Source organism: Hylobates moloch, unplaced genomic scaffold (assembly GCF_009828535.3).
Source record: "Hylobates moloch isolate HMO894 unplaced genomic scaffold, HMol_V3 SCAFFOLD_3, whole genome shotgun sequence".
NCBI classification, from domain to species: Eukaryota; Metazoa; Chordata; class Mammalia; order Primates; family Hylobatidae; genus Hylobates; species Hylobates moloch.
Window position 1 is genome coordinate 157,001,153 of NW_026652278.1, and position 18,089 is coordinate 157,019,241.

Below are 18,089 nucleotides of genomic sequence, written 5' to 3' on the forward strand. Positions count from 1 at the left end.
TTTTCTCCTTCCAGAAGCATGAGGGGATTCTTCTCCAATGTTCAGTTCCCAGATATAAAACTCACAGAAGCATGGCTCCCAGGTGAATGTATCCCCCTGGAGTTTCTAGCTCTCAGATGTGCCCACACTGAGCAATTCGTTCATTAAAGTTCAGGTTTTCCTACTCCAGCGCTATTTCCTGTGGAGGTTTCTGCGTCAGTATGTTGTGATTCTCTGTATCCACCTGTCTTTTGCTCGAATTTGAGGGGCCTGGGAAATCACTTCTCTTAGGGATGTAGAAGAATTATCAATGTTTCAGTTTGTTTCTATTTTCACTAATTAGGATGGAGTGGTTGATTCCAAGCTTCTTACATGAGAAACCAGAAACTAGAAGTCACATCCATTTACTTTTAATTTACATATGTCTTTATATTTAAAAGAGGTTTCTTGTAGACAACATACAGTTGGTTATTGTGTTTTGATCCACTCTGACAATCTCTGTCTTTTGCTGTGTTTAAGCCTTTGATATTTAAAGTTATTATCTACAAAGCTGGGTTAATATCTACTATGTTTGTTACTATGTGCTTATTTTAAATAAAAAAATTTAGGATTAGCCCTAAGAAAATAGTCACAAGTAAGATTTTGGCACATGACTGATATAAACCAATTTTGGGTTAAATTCTAAGGAAAAGAGGTTTTCCATTTCTAGACAAAGTGTTTTTCTAAGCCTATGTAATATATCTGTAAGTAATGCCATATGATAAATGGTGTCTTGGTACATTCTGGATGATACAAAAGGTTGTGTCTTTCACCCTGAGAAAGAAATGCTCTATGTTCAAGGTCTGGGTCTAAAACAGATTTTGTAGTATGTGACCTAGGGCTGCAGTAAAGATAGATAGCAATGAAAGCAAAATACCTAATGCATAGCTGTCTACAAATGGATGGACTAACAGATTTAACATAAGAAATACAACAGTAAATCAATTTAATGCCCTTTATTTTCTGATGGGTGCCAAGTCACTTACTACATAAACTAGAATACCAAGTTTTCAGCTAATTGTTTGCTTAAAGAATCACAGAACTTACATTCAAGATTTCATTTACGTACAAAATTCACTTGAGGTTTTCTGGTTGAAACTTTCAATAGATTTAAGAATTCTATTCTCTAATTTTTAAATCACCTGCAGTTTAAGCTCATTTGAGAAACGTTTTTCTCCTTCAGAATACCGTATTCATTTAACACAGCAAAAACGCAGCTTTAAAGGTTTGTTTTTGTTATGGTTGCTGTTTGTTCCCTTATGTTTGTTTGTATGCTTGTTTTTTAAGTATGATATTGAGGGCAGAAACAATCTGAATTCCGTATTCAGGTTCACAGGGTATATATATGCTTTCTGTTACATACACACTCCTTAATCACTGCCCGAAAGTGTACTCTTGATCCTTTAGAAAGAAGAAATAAGAAAGTGTAGGGGACTTAAACAAAATCTATCATTGCTATTGGAAAAAATAGTTGAATAAGCATGTTCTGCTTTCAACAGGAAAGTGGTTTATAACTACTCCAAGTGACTGTCTTAGTCAATTCAGGCTGCTTCAACAGAATACCACAGACTAGATGGCTAAACAACGAACATGTATTTCTCACAATCCTGGAGGCTGGAAAGTTCAAGATCATGGTTTAAGTAGATTCAGTTCTGTTGAGGGCTTGCTTCTTGGTCTGCAGATGGCCATCTTCCCATTGTATCATCCAGTCGTAGTGAGCAGAGATTGGAGAGCAAGCTCTCCTGTCTCTCTGTTAAAGGCACTAATTACATCCAAGGAGCTCCATCCTCATGACCTATCATCTCCTAATACCATCACACTGAGGATTAGAATTTCAGTATAAAAATTTTGGAGGGGAGGGCACAAACATCCAGTCCACAGCAGTGACTTTCTTGTAATCTCAGAAGTCTTCTTACGTAACTAAATTGTTGTTCAGAATTCATTTTGTTCCTTTGTGATTTATTGATCATTAATTTAAAATTCAGTTAACTTGGGGATGTATTGAAAACTTGACAATGTGAAACTAATTTTGCTATACATTAACTTTAACTACTAAAAAAACCACTACCATTAATGAAGTTACCACCCAATCCCAATCACTTTTCTTACATTATCTCATTTAACCCTCAAAACAACTAGAGGTATTCATTTTTACTCTGATTTTGCCAAAAATAAAGTTAAAGCTCAGATATATTACATAACTTAAGGTCATTCAGCTAGAAAGTAGCAGAGCTAATATTTGAGTTTACTTCTGTTTGGCTCCAAGACAAACATTTTTTTCATTTCATTGTATAAGCTCAAATATATCTCTCCTTGCAAATGGATAAATACCACATAATCAGACTTGAAAGTTTTCCATGGTGTTATTCTAAACGATTTCAACTCATTTGAGTTTGCATTTCTTGAAGTTTCTCATAAAAGGTTTGACTCAATTGTTTAAATGCCAGGACTACATTGTCATGCTCATTTTCACATAGTTCACTCAAGGAGTCACTGTATAAATGATAATAATAATAAAAATAATAATGAGCCCACATTTTTGTAACAATCAATATTATTAAAAGGATAGCAGAAGTAATTCCCCCCAAAACCTATCAGATGTAAATATGGAGAAAAAGTACGCAGAATATTTTAATAAAATGCACAGTTATCTTGTAAAATCTTTACAACATACATCATGTATCTTGATAAAGATAAAGATATATACCTTCACACAGTTCTTCTTTTTTTCTTTTTTCTTTTTTTTTTTGAGACAGAGTCTCACTCTGTTGCCCAGGTTGGAGTGCAGTGGCGTGATCTGATCTTGGCTCACTGCAACCTCTGCCTCCTGGGTTCAAGCAATTCTCTGCCTCAGCCTCCCGAGTAGCTGGGATTACAGGCACCCAGCTAATTTTTATATTTTTAGTGGCGACAGGGTTTCACCATCTTGGCCAGGCTGGTCTTGAACTCCTGACCTCGTGATCCACCCACCTCGGCCTCTCAAAGTGCTGGGACTACAGGTGTGGGCCACCGTGTCCGGCCACAGTTCCTCTTTATATTACACCTAAACTTGCTCTGTGAGTTTGTAAGACCACGGAATTCCATATTCTTAGAACCTAGAAGTGTTATTCAACTTCTTTTCTTCTCTCTACACAGCTCATGAAAGCCATATGGACTTCCTAATATTGGGACAATTATTTTTAAAAATCCACAGTCACCCAATTCAGTGAAAAAAAATTCTGTCCCTATCCATGTATCTTAGGATAGAAGCTGGGGTGAATGAGAGGAGACGTAGAAAAGTGAGTCTCTCAGCTACCTGACATGCTATTCGAGCATTGCAATCAATTGTGATTTGACATTTTGCTATCCTTTTTGTTTTCATGCTCCACCTTATTCACTCTAGAGCAGAGTTTCAGTTTTTTACTAGTCCTCAGTGGCTGAATATTAGGAATGATCACATCTTTATCTCTAAGTCTGAAATTCCTCCAGAGTTTCAGACCTATTATTCTATCTGACTGCTCAACATTTCCCCCTGGATGTCTTATAGACAACACGTGACATTTTAAATTCCACCTCATACTTTTTTATTGTCAGTTCCAAAGTCATCATCATGTATTCCCTACTTTCATTAACATTATCATTAACCAAATTAGAAACCCAATTTGTCACAATATCTCTTTCCCCACTGCATGAATTCCTCTTCTTAAATATTTCTCCAATCCTTATCATTCATTTCTACCACCACTGCCTAATTCAGGCCTTCATTTTCTCTCACCTGGAATATGGGTATAGCCTCCAGCTTTAGCTCCCTGCTTTCAGTTTCTCTACCTCTTGAGTTAATCTATATACTCTGCCAGAATAATATCTCTAAAACATAGATCTATGTCATATTCATCCTTAGAAACTCCCCTGTCTCACCTTTATCTACCATTTTAAATCCAAACTTCATTGCATAACAAATAAGACCCTTCGCATATACAACAAAATTCCTTTCAAGACTCCACACTCACTTCTCAGCATTTTCCCCAATCCCTGTCACAACCTCCACATTCTGTACTCCACCATCATTAGCTTGGGGCCTATCCCTGAATACATCAGGACCTTTAATATTTCTGTACATTTGGATACACTATTCTCCCTGCTTAAAATCTGACTACCCTAATTATTCTACTTAATTATCCTAATTAACTAGAATTATATTAAGTATAATTAATCTACTTAATGAATGTTCACTTCTCCTTTAAGACCTGATTGGAAATTACATCTTCTATAATGCTTTTTCCGATTATAGTAGCATTAATCTTAAAGTTATTTATGTTATCTTAGCATTTTGTGTGTAACTCAATCATAGCACTTACCATGTATGACTGTCTACAAGAAAGTTTCTCCCATGACATTGAAGTGCCTGGAAGAGTGCCTCTAACACAGTAAGACCTTGATACTTTTATAATGATAAATGAATGAAGGAATTATTTTTCCTGTTTAAACTCTTGTGATCCATTTAAAATCTCCAAAGTTTCTCAGGCTACTCAAAGACGTTGTAGCCTTGGTAGCTATAAGCCACTTGAGGAATCCTTTATGTGGAGATACTCCAAGTGGGCGAAGTAGGGTCATCCTAAGACTTTCACTCTTTGTAGGAAGCTTCCCAAAAGGTCAGACTCGGCTCAGACCAAGAAAAACCACAAATATGTCCTCACTAACAACGAACTCTAAATAAATATTCTCCTTCCAAAACTGAATTTATGTGAAAAACCACATACACTTGATAAAGAAGTAAGAACTAGAGGTAAGGAAAATGGAGCTAGACAAAAACTGGATGACCAGTGGAGCATAGAAAAAGGAATGCCCACATAGACTTCATAATTGCTTGGGTCTCTGTTGAGCATTGGGCAGATGAACACAGGAAATCAACGGGAGATGCCAGAGTCTGGGAAAGGCACTGGGTATGAGAAAGACTTAACTGCTTTGAAGTGGATATAAACCAGAGACCAACCGAAGTCATTTATCTGACTCAGTGTGACTGCTCAGCATTTGTAGAAATTGAGTATAGTGAGAGTATAGTGAGGCCTGGAGATTTATGAAGTCATGAGGAAGTGCCTTACAGGCTCTGATCCGAATGAAATCCTATTATAAATGGATTTGAGATGAATCTTAATACAAAAAAAAACAGTGTGACAGTGTCCTGAGGAATCGGTCTACAGAGACCTCGGATAGCTGAGTTGTAGAGAACCTGGGAGGCTCAATAGTATCTTCAGAGTGCTCCTTCACGAGAATCACAAACTTACACAAAGGAAGAGCTATATGTTTGCTAAACTATCATTAAATAATTGAGAAAATCAAATTCAGCATGAAACATACCTGATAGCCTGAATGTTGAATGCAAAATCTTTCAAACACTTTAAAAGCTGTCCCATACGCATCCTAAAGAGAACAACATTTCTTAATTAAAAAGTATAAAAACATAAACATAAAAGAATTAACTCAAACTTTAATAGTGGTCTGTCCATGGCTGTTAATTTATTTGCCAAATACACTACCAGTTAAGCATTCTATTGTATGAATCATAATGAAATTGAGAGGCATAGGTAAAAACCACAAAAAAATTATTAAAGAGATAATCTGACCATCATCAAAGGGGGAGGGTGAAATATAAAAGTAAAGCTTAGAAGGGTCAATGAGGACTAGAGATTAAAGTGAAAACAAAACAAGTTGATAGACTAATGTTATTTCTACTTACTTCTTCTACTTTCTTAGTTCTATTTCTACTTTCTTAGTTCTTCATAACTAAGAACTAGACCTAAGAAAAACAGATGTAGTTCAAGATTTGTCAAGAATAGCAGAACATTGAGCAAGATGGAAAATGAGAGTTGCCTGGTGCTTATCTCCCCCACAAAAAGGGACCAAAACAACAAATAAACAACTCTACTTCAACTGGAGTGATTAAGTATGCTGGAGAGCACCAGGGGAGCATCAAAATCTTTGCGGAGCACAGAAGCCCAAGATAGCACCAGAGGCAGGAGTGAGGCACTCTGCCTCTGCCACACTGTCTCTACCAGAAATGACTGGGAGTCAGGGTGGCTTCTTCTTACAGGAAAATGGTATGCAAAAGACTTCCAGCGGTTTCCATAGCCATCACAGATGCCGGCAGTTCTTGCTGCGAGAGTCTCCCAGTCCTCACAGGCCCAGAATCTATTTTGGAGAGTTGCCAGAAGTTTAAGTAGTTACGTTGCCCCAGAGTAAGAGCCCACATTGTGTATCTCCTCCTTCATGACCTAAGCAGCTATGGCATGATGACATTTTGAAGGCCAGTAGCCAATCTTTCTCTCCATCCCTGAAGCCCCACTATCATTTCACATTCAAAGCTATGTGGCAGCCCACCACCCACTGGGGAAAAGGCAGACATGCACAGCAAGAAAACCACTGAACAGGTGGCCAGGCCACTGCACCAGTGTATACTCGTGCTGCATAGCCAGAAAAACCATCATGCCAAGCCTGGCAGCCAGGGCAGAGGTGGCCCCACCTCCTGAAAAGACTGCTGCACACCAGTCAGCCCAGCATGCATTTACATGTGCCATGCCTGACAGCCAGTTCAGCAGAGGCCTCACCTTCCCAGGGACACTGCCACAGAGCCAGCAGTCCCACTACACATGCACTTGGCCCAATATCCAGTTCAGCAGCAGCCCGACCTCCCCATAGACACTGCCACAAAGCTGGCCAGCCCACATATGCCTGCACTCAAACCAACAGCAGTCCAACAGTGGTCTTACCTCCCCCAGAGACACTACTGCACAGTTGGCTGGCTCACTGCACCCACTGATACCCAGTTCAAGAGCCAGCCTGGTGATAGCCTCCCTTCTCTGGAGAGTCCATCATACAGCCTGCTGGCACACTGAACCAAAATATGCCTGCCCCAAATAACCAGCTCAGTGCCCCTGCCCCCACCAAAACTATACCACCAACATCTGTAGCCTATCCTCCTGTAGATATCATATAAAAGAACCAAAAAAATCTTGGAGCTAAAGAATTCAATGCATTAAATTTTAAAAAGAATGAGAGCTTTAGCAACAGACTAGATCAAACTAAAGAAATAATTTCTGAACTTGAAGACTGGTCTTTTGAAATAACCAGTCAAAGAGGGAAAAAGAATAAAAAGGAATTAAGAAACTCTATAGGACTTATGGGACACCATTAAATGAACAAATATTCACCTTATGGGGCACCAGAGGGAGAAGTAGAGAAATATTTTGTTATTATTATTAACTAAATAATAGCTGAAAACTTCCCATGTCTTGGAAGATATATGCATCTAAGAAGCTCAAAAGTCCCCAATTAGTTTCAACCCACAAAGATACTCTCTGAGGCACATTATAACCAAAGTGTCAAAAGTCAAAGACAAAGAATTCTAAATACTGAAGACAAAAGCATCAAGTCACACATAAGGGAATCCTCATGAGACTATCAGCAGATTTCCCAGCAGAAACCTCACAGGCCAGGAAAGAATGGAATGATATATTCAAAATGCTGAAAGAAAAAGAAAAGTCAGTCAAGAATACTATATCCAGGAAAGCTATCCTTCAGAAATGAAGGAGAAATAAAGATCTTCCCAGACAAGTGAAAGCTGAGGAAATTCATCACCACTAGTCTAGGCTTACAAGAAATTCTTAAGTGAATGCTACAACTAAAAATGAAAGAATTATCATTACTATCACAAAAATATTTGAAAGATTAAAACTCATCAATAGAAGTAAATTCATAATCAAATTCAGAATAACCCCATGTTGTCTGGGTGCTACGGAAATCCTTCAATTCTCTAGTCCGAAAGCTTTAAGTCAAAATGGTCAAAAAACACCACCACCTGCAATTAATGACTAAGGAATACACAATAGATAAACATGTAAATTAAGTCAACAAAAACAGAAATTATTGTGGGGAAGCAAGAAAGTCTAAAATATTTTTATGTGGCCAAAGTTAAGTTGTTATCAGCATAAAATAGTCTATTATAACTACAAGACTCTTTATGTTAGCACATGATAACCACAAAGAAAGAACTTAGAGCAGGCACACAAATGAGAAAAAAGAAGGAAATTAAGCTTAGCACCACAGAAAACCACCAAACCACCGATATGAACAACAAGAGAGGAATAAAGGAACAAAGAATCTACAAAACAACCGGAAAACAATGAACAAAATGGCAGATGTAAGTTCTTACCTACTTATAATTACCTTGAAAATAAATAAAGTCTCCAGTTAAAAGATACAGAGTGAATGGATTTTATTTTAAAGGTAACATAGTAAAATCCTGTCTGTACAAAAAAGAAAAATAAAAAATTAGCCAGGTGTGGTGGTGTGCACCTGTAGTCCTAGCTACTCAGGAGGCTGAGCTGGGAGGACTGAATGAACCCAGGAGTTTGAGGCTGCAGTGAGCTATGATTGTGCCACTGTACTCCAGCCCCGGTGATATAGAGACTCCATCTCTTAAAAAAATTAACTCAATTGTATGCTGACTACTAGAGAATCACCTCACCATTAAAGACAAGCACAGACTGAAAGTGAAGGAAGGGACAAAGATATCCCATGCAAACAAAAATCAAAAGTGAGCAGGAGTAGCAATACTTATATCAGATAAAATGAACTTTAAGACAAAAACTATAAAAAGGACAAAGTCATTATATAATGATAAAGAAAGCAATTCAACAAGAGGATATGGCATTGTAATTCTACATACCAAAACATCCAAATATATAAAGCACATATTATTAGATCTAAAAGGAGAGATAAACTGCAGTATAATAACATTAGGGACTTCAATATCCCACTTTCAACAATGAATGGGTCATCCAGGCAAAAAAATAAAGGAATCATCAGAATTAAACTGCACCATAGACCAAATTTACCTAATAGCCTTTTTTTAGAGACAGGGTCTTGCTGTGATGCCCAGGCTGGTCTTGAACTCCTGAACTCAAGTGATCATCCCACCTCAACCTCCCAAAGTGCTGGGATTACAGGTGTGGGCCACTGTGCCTGGCTGATATTTTTTACAGAATATTCTATCCAACAGCTTCAGAATGCACATTTTTCTCAACTGTACGTGGAACATTCTCGGATAGATCATATGTTTGATCACAAAACAAGTCAGAACAAATTTAAGAATACAGAGATCATATCAAGTAACTTTTCTGAGCAAAATGGTATAAAACTAGAAATCAGAAACAAGAAAAGCTCCAGAAAATTTACAAATACATGGAAATTAAACAATTACTCTTAAAAAAAAAAACCCCAACAGATCAATAAACAAATTAAAAGGGAAATTTAAATATTTCTTAAGACAAACGAGAATGGAAACACATTATAACGAAACTTATGGAACACAGAAAAAGCAGTTCTAAAATGGAATTTATAGCAATAAAGGCCTAAATCAAAAAAGAAGATTTTCACTAAACAACCAAATGATGCACCTCAAGAAACTTAACATACAAAAACAAACTAAACCCAAAACTGGTAGAAGGAAAGAATAAAGCTTAAAGAAGAGGTAAACAAAATAGAGGCAAAAAATGCAATTTGAAAGGTCAATGAAATGAAGATGGTTTTAAAAAGATAAACAAAATTGATAAACCTTTAGCTAGACTAAGAAAAAAAGAGGGAAGACTAAAATAAATAAAATTAGATATTAAAAAGGAGACATTACAACAGTTCCACAGAAGTACAAAAAATAATAAGATACTATTATGAACAACTATACACTGACACATTTGATAACATGGAAGAAATGGCTAAGTTCCTGGACATATACAACTTCTGAAAATTAAATAAAGAAGAAATAGAAAATCTAAACAGAGCAGTAATGAGAGAAGAAATTGAACTAGTAATCATAAGTTTTTCATCAGAAAAAAAAAAAGAAACCCCATGACTTGATGGCTTCACTGCTGAATTCTACCAAACATTTAAAGAAGACTAATACCAATCCTCTTTAAACTATTAAGGGAATTTAAGAGGAGGGACTACTTTCAATTTTTTTTTACGAGGCTAATATTATTCTGACTCCAAAACCAGACAAGGATACGACAACAACAACAAAAATTATAGGCCAATATCTCTGATAAACACAAATCCAAAAATTCTCAACAAGATACTAGCAAACCAAATTCAAAAGCACATTAAAAATGTCATTCAATAAGATCAAGGGGGATTTATCCAGGGAATGCAAGGATAGTGCAATATATGCAGATCAATAAATGAGATAAATCACATTAACAGAAAAACAAAAACCATATGATCTTTCAATAGATACAGAAAAGGCATTTGACAAAATTCAAAACATCCCTTCATAATAAAAACTCTTAACAAATTAGGTATAGAAGATATGTACCTCAACATAATAAAAGCCATATATGACAAATCCATAGCTAACATCATACAATCAGGAATAAGACAAGGATGCTGACTTTCACCATTTTCATTCAACAAAGTACTGGTAGTCCCAGCCAGGGCAACCAGACAAGAGAATAAATAATTAAAGACATCAAAATCGGAAAGGAAAGAGTCAGATTGTCCCTGTTTTCAGACAAGATCTTATATACAGGAAACCCTATAGACTTAATGAAAAAGTGTTAGAACTGATCAACAAATAATATAAATTTGCAGGATACAAAATTAATACACAGAAATCAGTAGTGTTTCTATGCAACAATAGCAAACTGTCTGAAAATAAAAATTTTTTTAAACAAATTCATTTACAATAGCTACAAAAAGTTAGATAATAAATAAACAAGAAGGTAAAAGATCTCTACACTGAAAACTGTAAAACATTGATGAAAGAAATTAAAGAGGACACTTAGAAATGAAAAGATATTCCATCTTCAGGGAATGAAAAAATTAGTATTGTTAAAATGGCCACACTACCCAAAATGATCTATAAATTTAATACAATCTCCATTAAAATACCAATGACATTTTTTACAAAAATAGGAAAAAAAAATCCTAAAATTTGTAGGAAACCACAAAAAGTCCCAAATATGCAAAACAATCCTCAGCAAAAAGAATGCAGCTAGAGGTATCACACTGACTTCAACACACTATATACTACAAAGCTATCATAACCAAAACAGTATGATTCCATCATAAAAACCACATACTTTGACCAGTGAAACAGTAGAAAACCCAGAAATAAATCCACACATTTACAACCAACTGATTTTTTATAAATTAGCTTTTCCCTCATGTGTGCCAAGAACACACACGAGGGAAAAGGGAATATGTGTTTAATATGTTATGCCATTATATTATACGTTAATATATTATATGCTATTATATATGTGTTTAATAGGTTATGCTAATGTTATATGTTAATATGTTAATAACATATTAAATATAATAGCATAATATAATATGCTAATATGTCAATATATGATGCTGGGAAAATTAGATATACACATGCACAAGAATGAGACTAGACTCCTACTTCTCACCATATACAAAAATCTACTCAAAATGGTTAAAGACTTAAATGTAAAACCTGACACTATAAAACAATTAATACGGTTTGGCGGTGTCTCCACACAAATCTCATCATGAATCATAACTCCCACAATTACCACGTCATGGGAGGAACCCAGTGGGAGGTTATTGATTTATGAGGGCGGGTCTTTTCTACACTGTTCTTGTGATAGTGAATGAGTCTCATGAGACCTGATGGTTTTAAAAACAGGAATATCCCTGCACAAGCTCTCTTTTCTCATCTGCCACCAAGTGAGACGTGCCTTTCACCTTCTGCCATGATAGTAAGGTCTCCTCAGCCATATGGAACTCTAAGTCCAATAAAACTTTTTCTTTTGTAAGTTGTCCAGTCTTGGGTATTTCTTTATCAGCAGTGTGAAAATGAACTAATACAGTAAATTGATACCAGTAGAATGGGGCACTGCTGAAAAGATAACTGAAAATGTGGAAGTGACTTTGGAACTGGGTAACAGGCAGAGGTTGAAACAGTTTGGAAAGCTCAGAAGAAGACAGGAAAACGTGGGAAGGTTTGAAACTTCCTACAGACTTGTTGAATGGCTTTGCCCAAAATGCTGATAGCAATATGGACAATAAAGTCCAGTCTAAGGTGGTCTCAGATGGAAATGAGGAACTTGTTGGGAACTGGAGCACAGGCAGCTCTTGTATGTTTTAGCAAAGAGACTGGCAGCATTTTGCCCCTGCCCTAGAGATTTATGGAACCTAGAACTTGAGAGAGATGATTTAGGGTATCTGGAGAAAGAAATTTCTAAGCAGCAAAGCATTCAAGAGGTGACTTGTGTACTGTTAAAGGCATTCAGTTTTATAAGGAAAGCAGAGCATAAGAGTTTGGAAAATTTGCAGCTTGGCAATGCAATAGAAAAGAAAATCCCATTTTCTGAGGAGAAATTTAAGCCAGCTGCAGAAATTTGCATAAGTAACAAGGAGCCTAACGTTAATCCCCAAGACAATGGGGTAAATGTCTCCAGGACATGGCAGAGGTCTTCACGGCAGACCCTCCCATCACAGGCCTGGAAGCCCAGGAGGAAAAAGTGGTTTCATGGGCCAGGCCCAGGGTCCCTGTGCTGTGTGCAGCCTAGGGACTTTGTGCCCTGCGTCCCAGCTGCTCCAGCCGTGGCTGAAAGAAGCTAATGTAGAGCTCGAGCCATGGCTCCAAAGGGTGCAAGCCCCAAGACTTGGTAGCTTCCACATGGTGTTGAGCCTGCAGATGCACAGAAGTCAAGAATTGAGATTTGGGAACCCCCACCTAGATTTCAGAAGATGTATTGAAACGCCTGGATGCCCAGGCAGAAGTTTGCTGCGGGGGCGGGCCCCCCATGGAGAACCTGTTCTCAGGCAGTGCAGAAGGAAAATGTGGGGTCAGAGCCCCCGTGCAGAATCCTAAGTGGGGCACCACCTAGTGGAGCTGTGAGAAGAGGGCCACTATCCTCTGTACCCCAGAATGGTAGATCCACTGAAAGCTTGTACTGTGCACCTGCAAAAGCCACAGACACTCAATGCCAGCCTGTGAAAGCAGCCAGGAGGGAGACTGTACCCTGCAAAGCCAAAGGGGTGGAGCTGCCCAAAACTATGGAAACCCACCTCTTGCAACAGCATGACTCAGATGCAAGACATGGAGTCAAAGGAGATCATTTCGGAGCTTTAAGATTTGACTGCCCTGCTGGATTTCAAATTGCATGGGGCCTGTAGCCCCTTCGTTTTGGCCAATTTCTCCCATTTGGAATGGCTGTATTTACCCAATCCTCACACCCCCATTGTATCTAGGAAGTAACTAACTTGCTTTTGATTTTACAGGCTCATAGATGGAATGGACTTGCCTTGTATCAGATAAGACATTGGACTGTAGACTTTTGAGTTAATGCTGAAATGAGTTAAGACTCTGGGGGACTGCTGGGAAGGCATGATTGGTTTTGAAATGTGAGGACATGAGATTTGGGAGGGGCCAGGGGAAGAATGATATAGTTTGCCTGTGTCCCCACCCAAATCTTATCTTGAATTGTAACTCCCACAATTCTCATGTGTCATGGGAGGAACCCAGTGGGAGGTGACTGAATTATGGGGGCAGGTCTTTCCTGAGCTGTTCTCCTGATAGTGAATGAGTCTCACAAGATCTGTTGGTTTTAAAAATGGGAGTTTCCCTGCACAAGCTCTCTTATCTTGTCTGCTGTCATGTGAGACACACCTTTCACCTTCTATCATGATTGTGAGGTCGTGGAACTGTAGGTCAAATAAACCCCTTTCTTTTTAAATTGCCCAGTCTTGGGTATGTCTTTATCAGCAGTGTGAAAACAAACTAATACAGCCATTAAAAAAAACAAAACAAAACAAACAAACAAACAAAAAAAAAAACAAAAAAAAACCAGCAGGAAAACTTCATGATATTGGACTTGGCAAGGATTTTTTAAATAAGATCTCAAAAACACAAGTAATAAAAGCAAAAATAGACAAAAGAGATTACATCAAACTAAAAAGTTTTCCACGGCAAAGAAAACAATTAACAGAGTGAAGAGATAACCTGTAAGATGGGAGAAAAATATCTACACACTATACATCAGACAAAAAGATTCATATCCAGAATACATAAGAAACTTAACAGCAAAAAAAATCAATTTAAAAATGGGCAAAAAACTTTAACAGACATTTCTCAACAGAAAGTATACAAAAGGCCAACAGGTATATGAAAAAATGTTCACTATCACTAATCATCATGAAATGCCAATCAAAACCACAATCAAATACCACCTCACTCTAGTTAGCATGGCTATTAATAATAAAAAGACAAAAGAAAGCAAGTGTTGGTGTGAATGTGAAGAAAAAGGAACCCTTACACACTGTGGGTACGATTATAAATGAGTATATCCATTATCTAAAACAGTATGTAAATTCTTCAAAACATTAAAACTAGAATTACGATATGATCAAGCAATCCCACTACTAGATGTATATCCAAAGAAATTAAATTAGTATGTCAAAGAGATATCTGCACTCCCATCTTTATTGCCACACTATTTTACAATAGCTATGATATGGAATCAAGTAGCCAACAGTGGATGAATAAAGAAAATGTGGTACAAATACACAATTAGATACTATTCAGCCATAAAAAAGAATGAAATTCTGTCATTTGTGGCCACATGAATCAATCTGGAGGACATTATGTTAAGTGAAATAAGCCAGAGACAGAAAGAAAAATATTGCATGATATCACTCACATGCAAAGTTTAAAAAGAAGAAAAATTAATATAATAGAAGTAGAGGGTAGAATAATGGTTACAAAGATTGGGGAGGGGAAGAGAGAGGAGAAGGTGGGCAGAGGTTGATCAACATGTACAAAATTACAGTAAGTAGATAGGAGGAATAAGTTCTAGTGTTTTACTGCACAGTAAGGTACATATAGTTAACAGCATTGTATTGTAGATTACAAAGTAGCCAGAAGAAAGATTTTAAACATTCTCACCACAAAAAAATAAGTGCATAAGGTGATGGGTACCCTGGCTAACCTGATTTGATCATTATGCAACATGTATGTTTCAAAATATCAAACTGTATCCTATAAATATGTACAGTTACAATATGTCAATTTAAAAGCTTTAAAAAGAACAGCATTTAAATATTTAAAACTTATTTTGATCAGAATTATTTAAAAATTTATGTAAAATACATATAGAATTCCTGAATCACTGTTTAAAAGCATGACTTTCCCCATTTCTACCTACTTGTTTCCATGGCTAAATTCTTCACTTTCCGTGTGAATTCTAAGTATTCATCCTTCTTTACTGCTTTGCAAAATGTTTTCCATATCAAAGAACTAGAACAAGTGTCACTTTCTAACAGACACCTGCTAAGTTAACTTTCTCATAATGTAAGTTTCAGATCTTTTCCCTCCATGTCACATTTGTGGGAAAAAATAAATATTAATTTATTTCATAAAAAATATTTATTTCATTAAAAATATTAATTTATTTCATAAAAAATAATATTTGATATACTCCTGGAAATCAACATTCTTTCTTAATGAATAATTAGTGTAACGGTAAATTATACTAATAATTTAGTATAGTTTATTATCAAATTATACTAATAATTTAGTATAGTTTATTACTAAATTATACTAATAATTTAGTATAGTTTATTACTAAATTATACTAAGAGAAATGTTAGTATAATTAAAATATCTTTTGAGCTTTGTAATATATCCAAATTTTCTGTCTTCAGAATTACATTCACCAGAACTAGTTCAAGTACCAAAATTATGGTAGTAGCCCCAAAATCCCAAATAATACTGGAGTTTCTAATCACCAGAAATCAGTCTTCTACAAAGTGATCTAGTATGTTTTTTATGATTCATCTGTATTTTAAACTCTTAAAAAGATTATGTATTAAAATTTCTATTAAAAAATATACAATATAAATTTATGTTTATATAATTATATAATGTAAATTATATGCTGTCCATATATAATATGAATATACAATAATAAAACATAGATATATATGTATGTATATATTTTACAGAAACATACCCATAAACCTACCCATTTTTTTGGTCTAATCTTGTCAAGCAGTTGTGTTTATAGAAATTGAGCACATATGCATTTAGTGGCATTCTCCTTCCTCGGTTATCTAATTTCCATGGCCACAGCAGAGGAGCCTGAGTGCCACTAACACCAATTGTGCGCAGGATGACCTGAAGAAAGACATTTTCTATTACTTCATTATTGATATGTAAAGAGCAACTGTTTGCAGTTTGAGATTTCTTTTGTATGAATCTGTTTCTTAAAAGACGTTCTGAAGAAGTTGAAGTGAAGGAGGCAGGCAGGGGGGACTCCCATGGGGGTTGAGGGAAACAGGGCCCATTACAGTGAGGGAAAGGGCATGTTACAGACACTGGCCAGTGTGACACTAAGCATGCCTCGGGAATGGGCAGAACCCCGGGCAGAACCGCTGAGGGAAATAGGAACTCTCGCAGCATACTGAAGGCAATTTCAACCATCCAACTACAATACTGTTAGCCACATTCACTAAGGAAAAATAAATAGAAGCTGATTTTAAGGTAGAATTTTCATCATTATCTTAATTGGTGCACAGAATGATCTTGAAAGGAGTGTCATGTAGCTAGTGTCTCCCTGTGCTCACAGGGAGAATAAAATGAAACAGCACAAACCTCTGGGCTTCAGAGAGAAGAAAAAATGGAGGAGGAGGAGGTAGAAGAGGAGAAAATGAAGAGAAGCAAAACAAACAAAAACTAAGTCTCCGTGGTTCTGGGCACATTAGACAAATTAATCTGTACAGAATCAGAAGGAATCTGCAAATTCTGCCAGTGCATGGGTAAAATTAAACTGTGGAGCAAGTTGGAATAAAAATACAAATTCAGGCCAGGCATGGTGGCTCATGCCTGTAATCCTAGCACTCTGGGAAGCTCAGGTGGTTGGATTGCTTGGGCCCAGGAGTTCAAGATCAGACTGGGCAATATGCTGAAACCCATCTCTACTAAAAATATAAAAAATTAGCTGTGCATGATGGCACGTGCGTGTAGTTCCAGGTATATGGGAGACTGAGGTGGGAGGATCAGCTGAGCCCAGGAAGTTGAGGATGCAGTGAGCTGAGATAGTGCCACTGCACTCCAGCCTGGGCAACAGAGTGAGACCCTGTCACAAATAAAAAGTGGGGAAAGGGAGGGGAGGTGAGGGGAGGGCAGGTGAGGGAAGGGGAGGGGAGGGAAGGGAAGGGAAGGTGTATAAGTTCAATGAGAAAAATACGTAATGTAGAATTTGTAACTTTGAAGAAGTTGTTTGTCATCTGTGTTCTTTTCTATTTGTTTACTCTGGGTATCAAATAGCTTTGATATCTATATTCTTTTGGATAAATTTTAAATAATTTAACAGTTCTTTTAAAATGTCAATATTTCTAATGAACCTGAAATCACATTAGCAGCTATTACAATTTTGGTTAACAAAATTTTTACATATCAACCCAAACTGTGCAAGAAGATTCATGATTTTTAAAAATTCCTTTAAACGTTACATATGCAAAAATACTTGAAGACCATATTTGACGTGATGTGTGACTCTCTGACCCAGGGATAAAATAAGCCAGTGCACAATGTCAATCTTTCTTATTAAATATATTCAATGTGGAATTTATTTCTCATATTTCAAGTTAAATCTAAAATCTTCCAGCACGCTAATATTTTATCCAGAACCTCCCAGAGGTTCTAATGCTTTGTGGCTGGCCCCCTTTGTAGACCACTGTCCCCAAAGATCCATGTGGTCTGGAGTAGAAAAAGCACTATGAGGTCTATGATCAATTTTGGAAAAATGTGAGGCGCTTTCTTTTCCTCTTCCCACAGCAAACCTGTGGCAAACCTCATTAAAAAAAAATGAGAAAAGGCTGGGCGCGGTGGCTCACGCTTATAATCCCAGCACTTTGGGAGGCCGAGGCGGGTGGATCACGAGGTCAGGAGATCAAGAACACGGTGAAACCCCGTCTCTACTAAAAATACAAAAAAAAAAAAAATTAGCCGGGTGTGGTGGCGGGCACCTGTAGTCCCAGCTACTCAGAGAGGCTGAGGCAGGAGAATG

The 18,089-nt window shown here is 36.9% G+C and overlaps 1 protein-coding gene across 1 annotated transcript in view; it reads right to left on the bottom strand.

The window, feature by feature from the left end:
* Nucleotides 1–1,865: 1,865 nt before the first annotated feature.
* DDX60L (DExD/H-box 60 like) overlaps nucleotides 1,866–18,089 on the bottom strand; it is a 113,111-nt gene continuing 96,887 nt past the window's right edge. The window contains exons 36-38 of the mRNA XM_032148880.2: nucleotides 16,044–16,195; nucleotides 5,356–5,418; nucleotides 1,866–2,511 (exon numbers count right to left, since the gene is read on the bottom strand). Of these exons, the coding sequence (XP_032004771.1) occupies nucleotides 2,397–2,511; nucleotides 5,356–5,418; nucleotides 16,044–16,195 (330 nt within the window). The 3' untranslated portion in view covers nucleotides 1,866–2,396. The remainder of the gene's footprint in view (nucleotides 2,512–5,355; nucleotides 5,419–16,043; nucleotides 16,196–18,089) is intronic.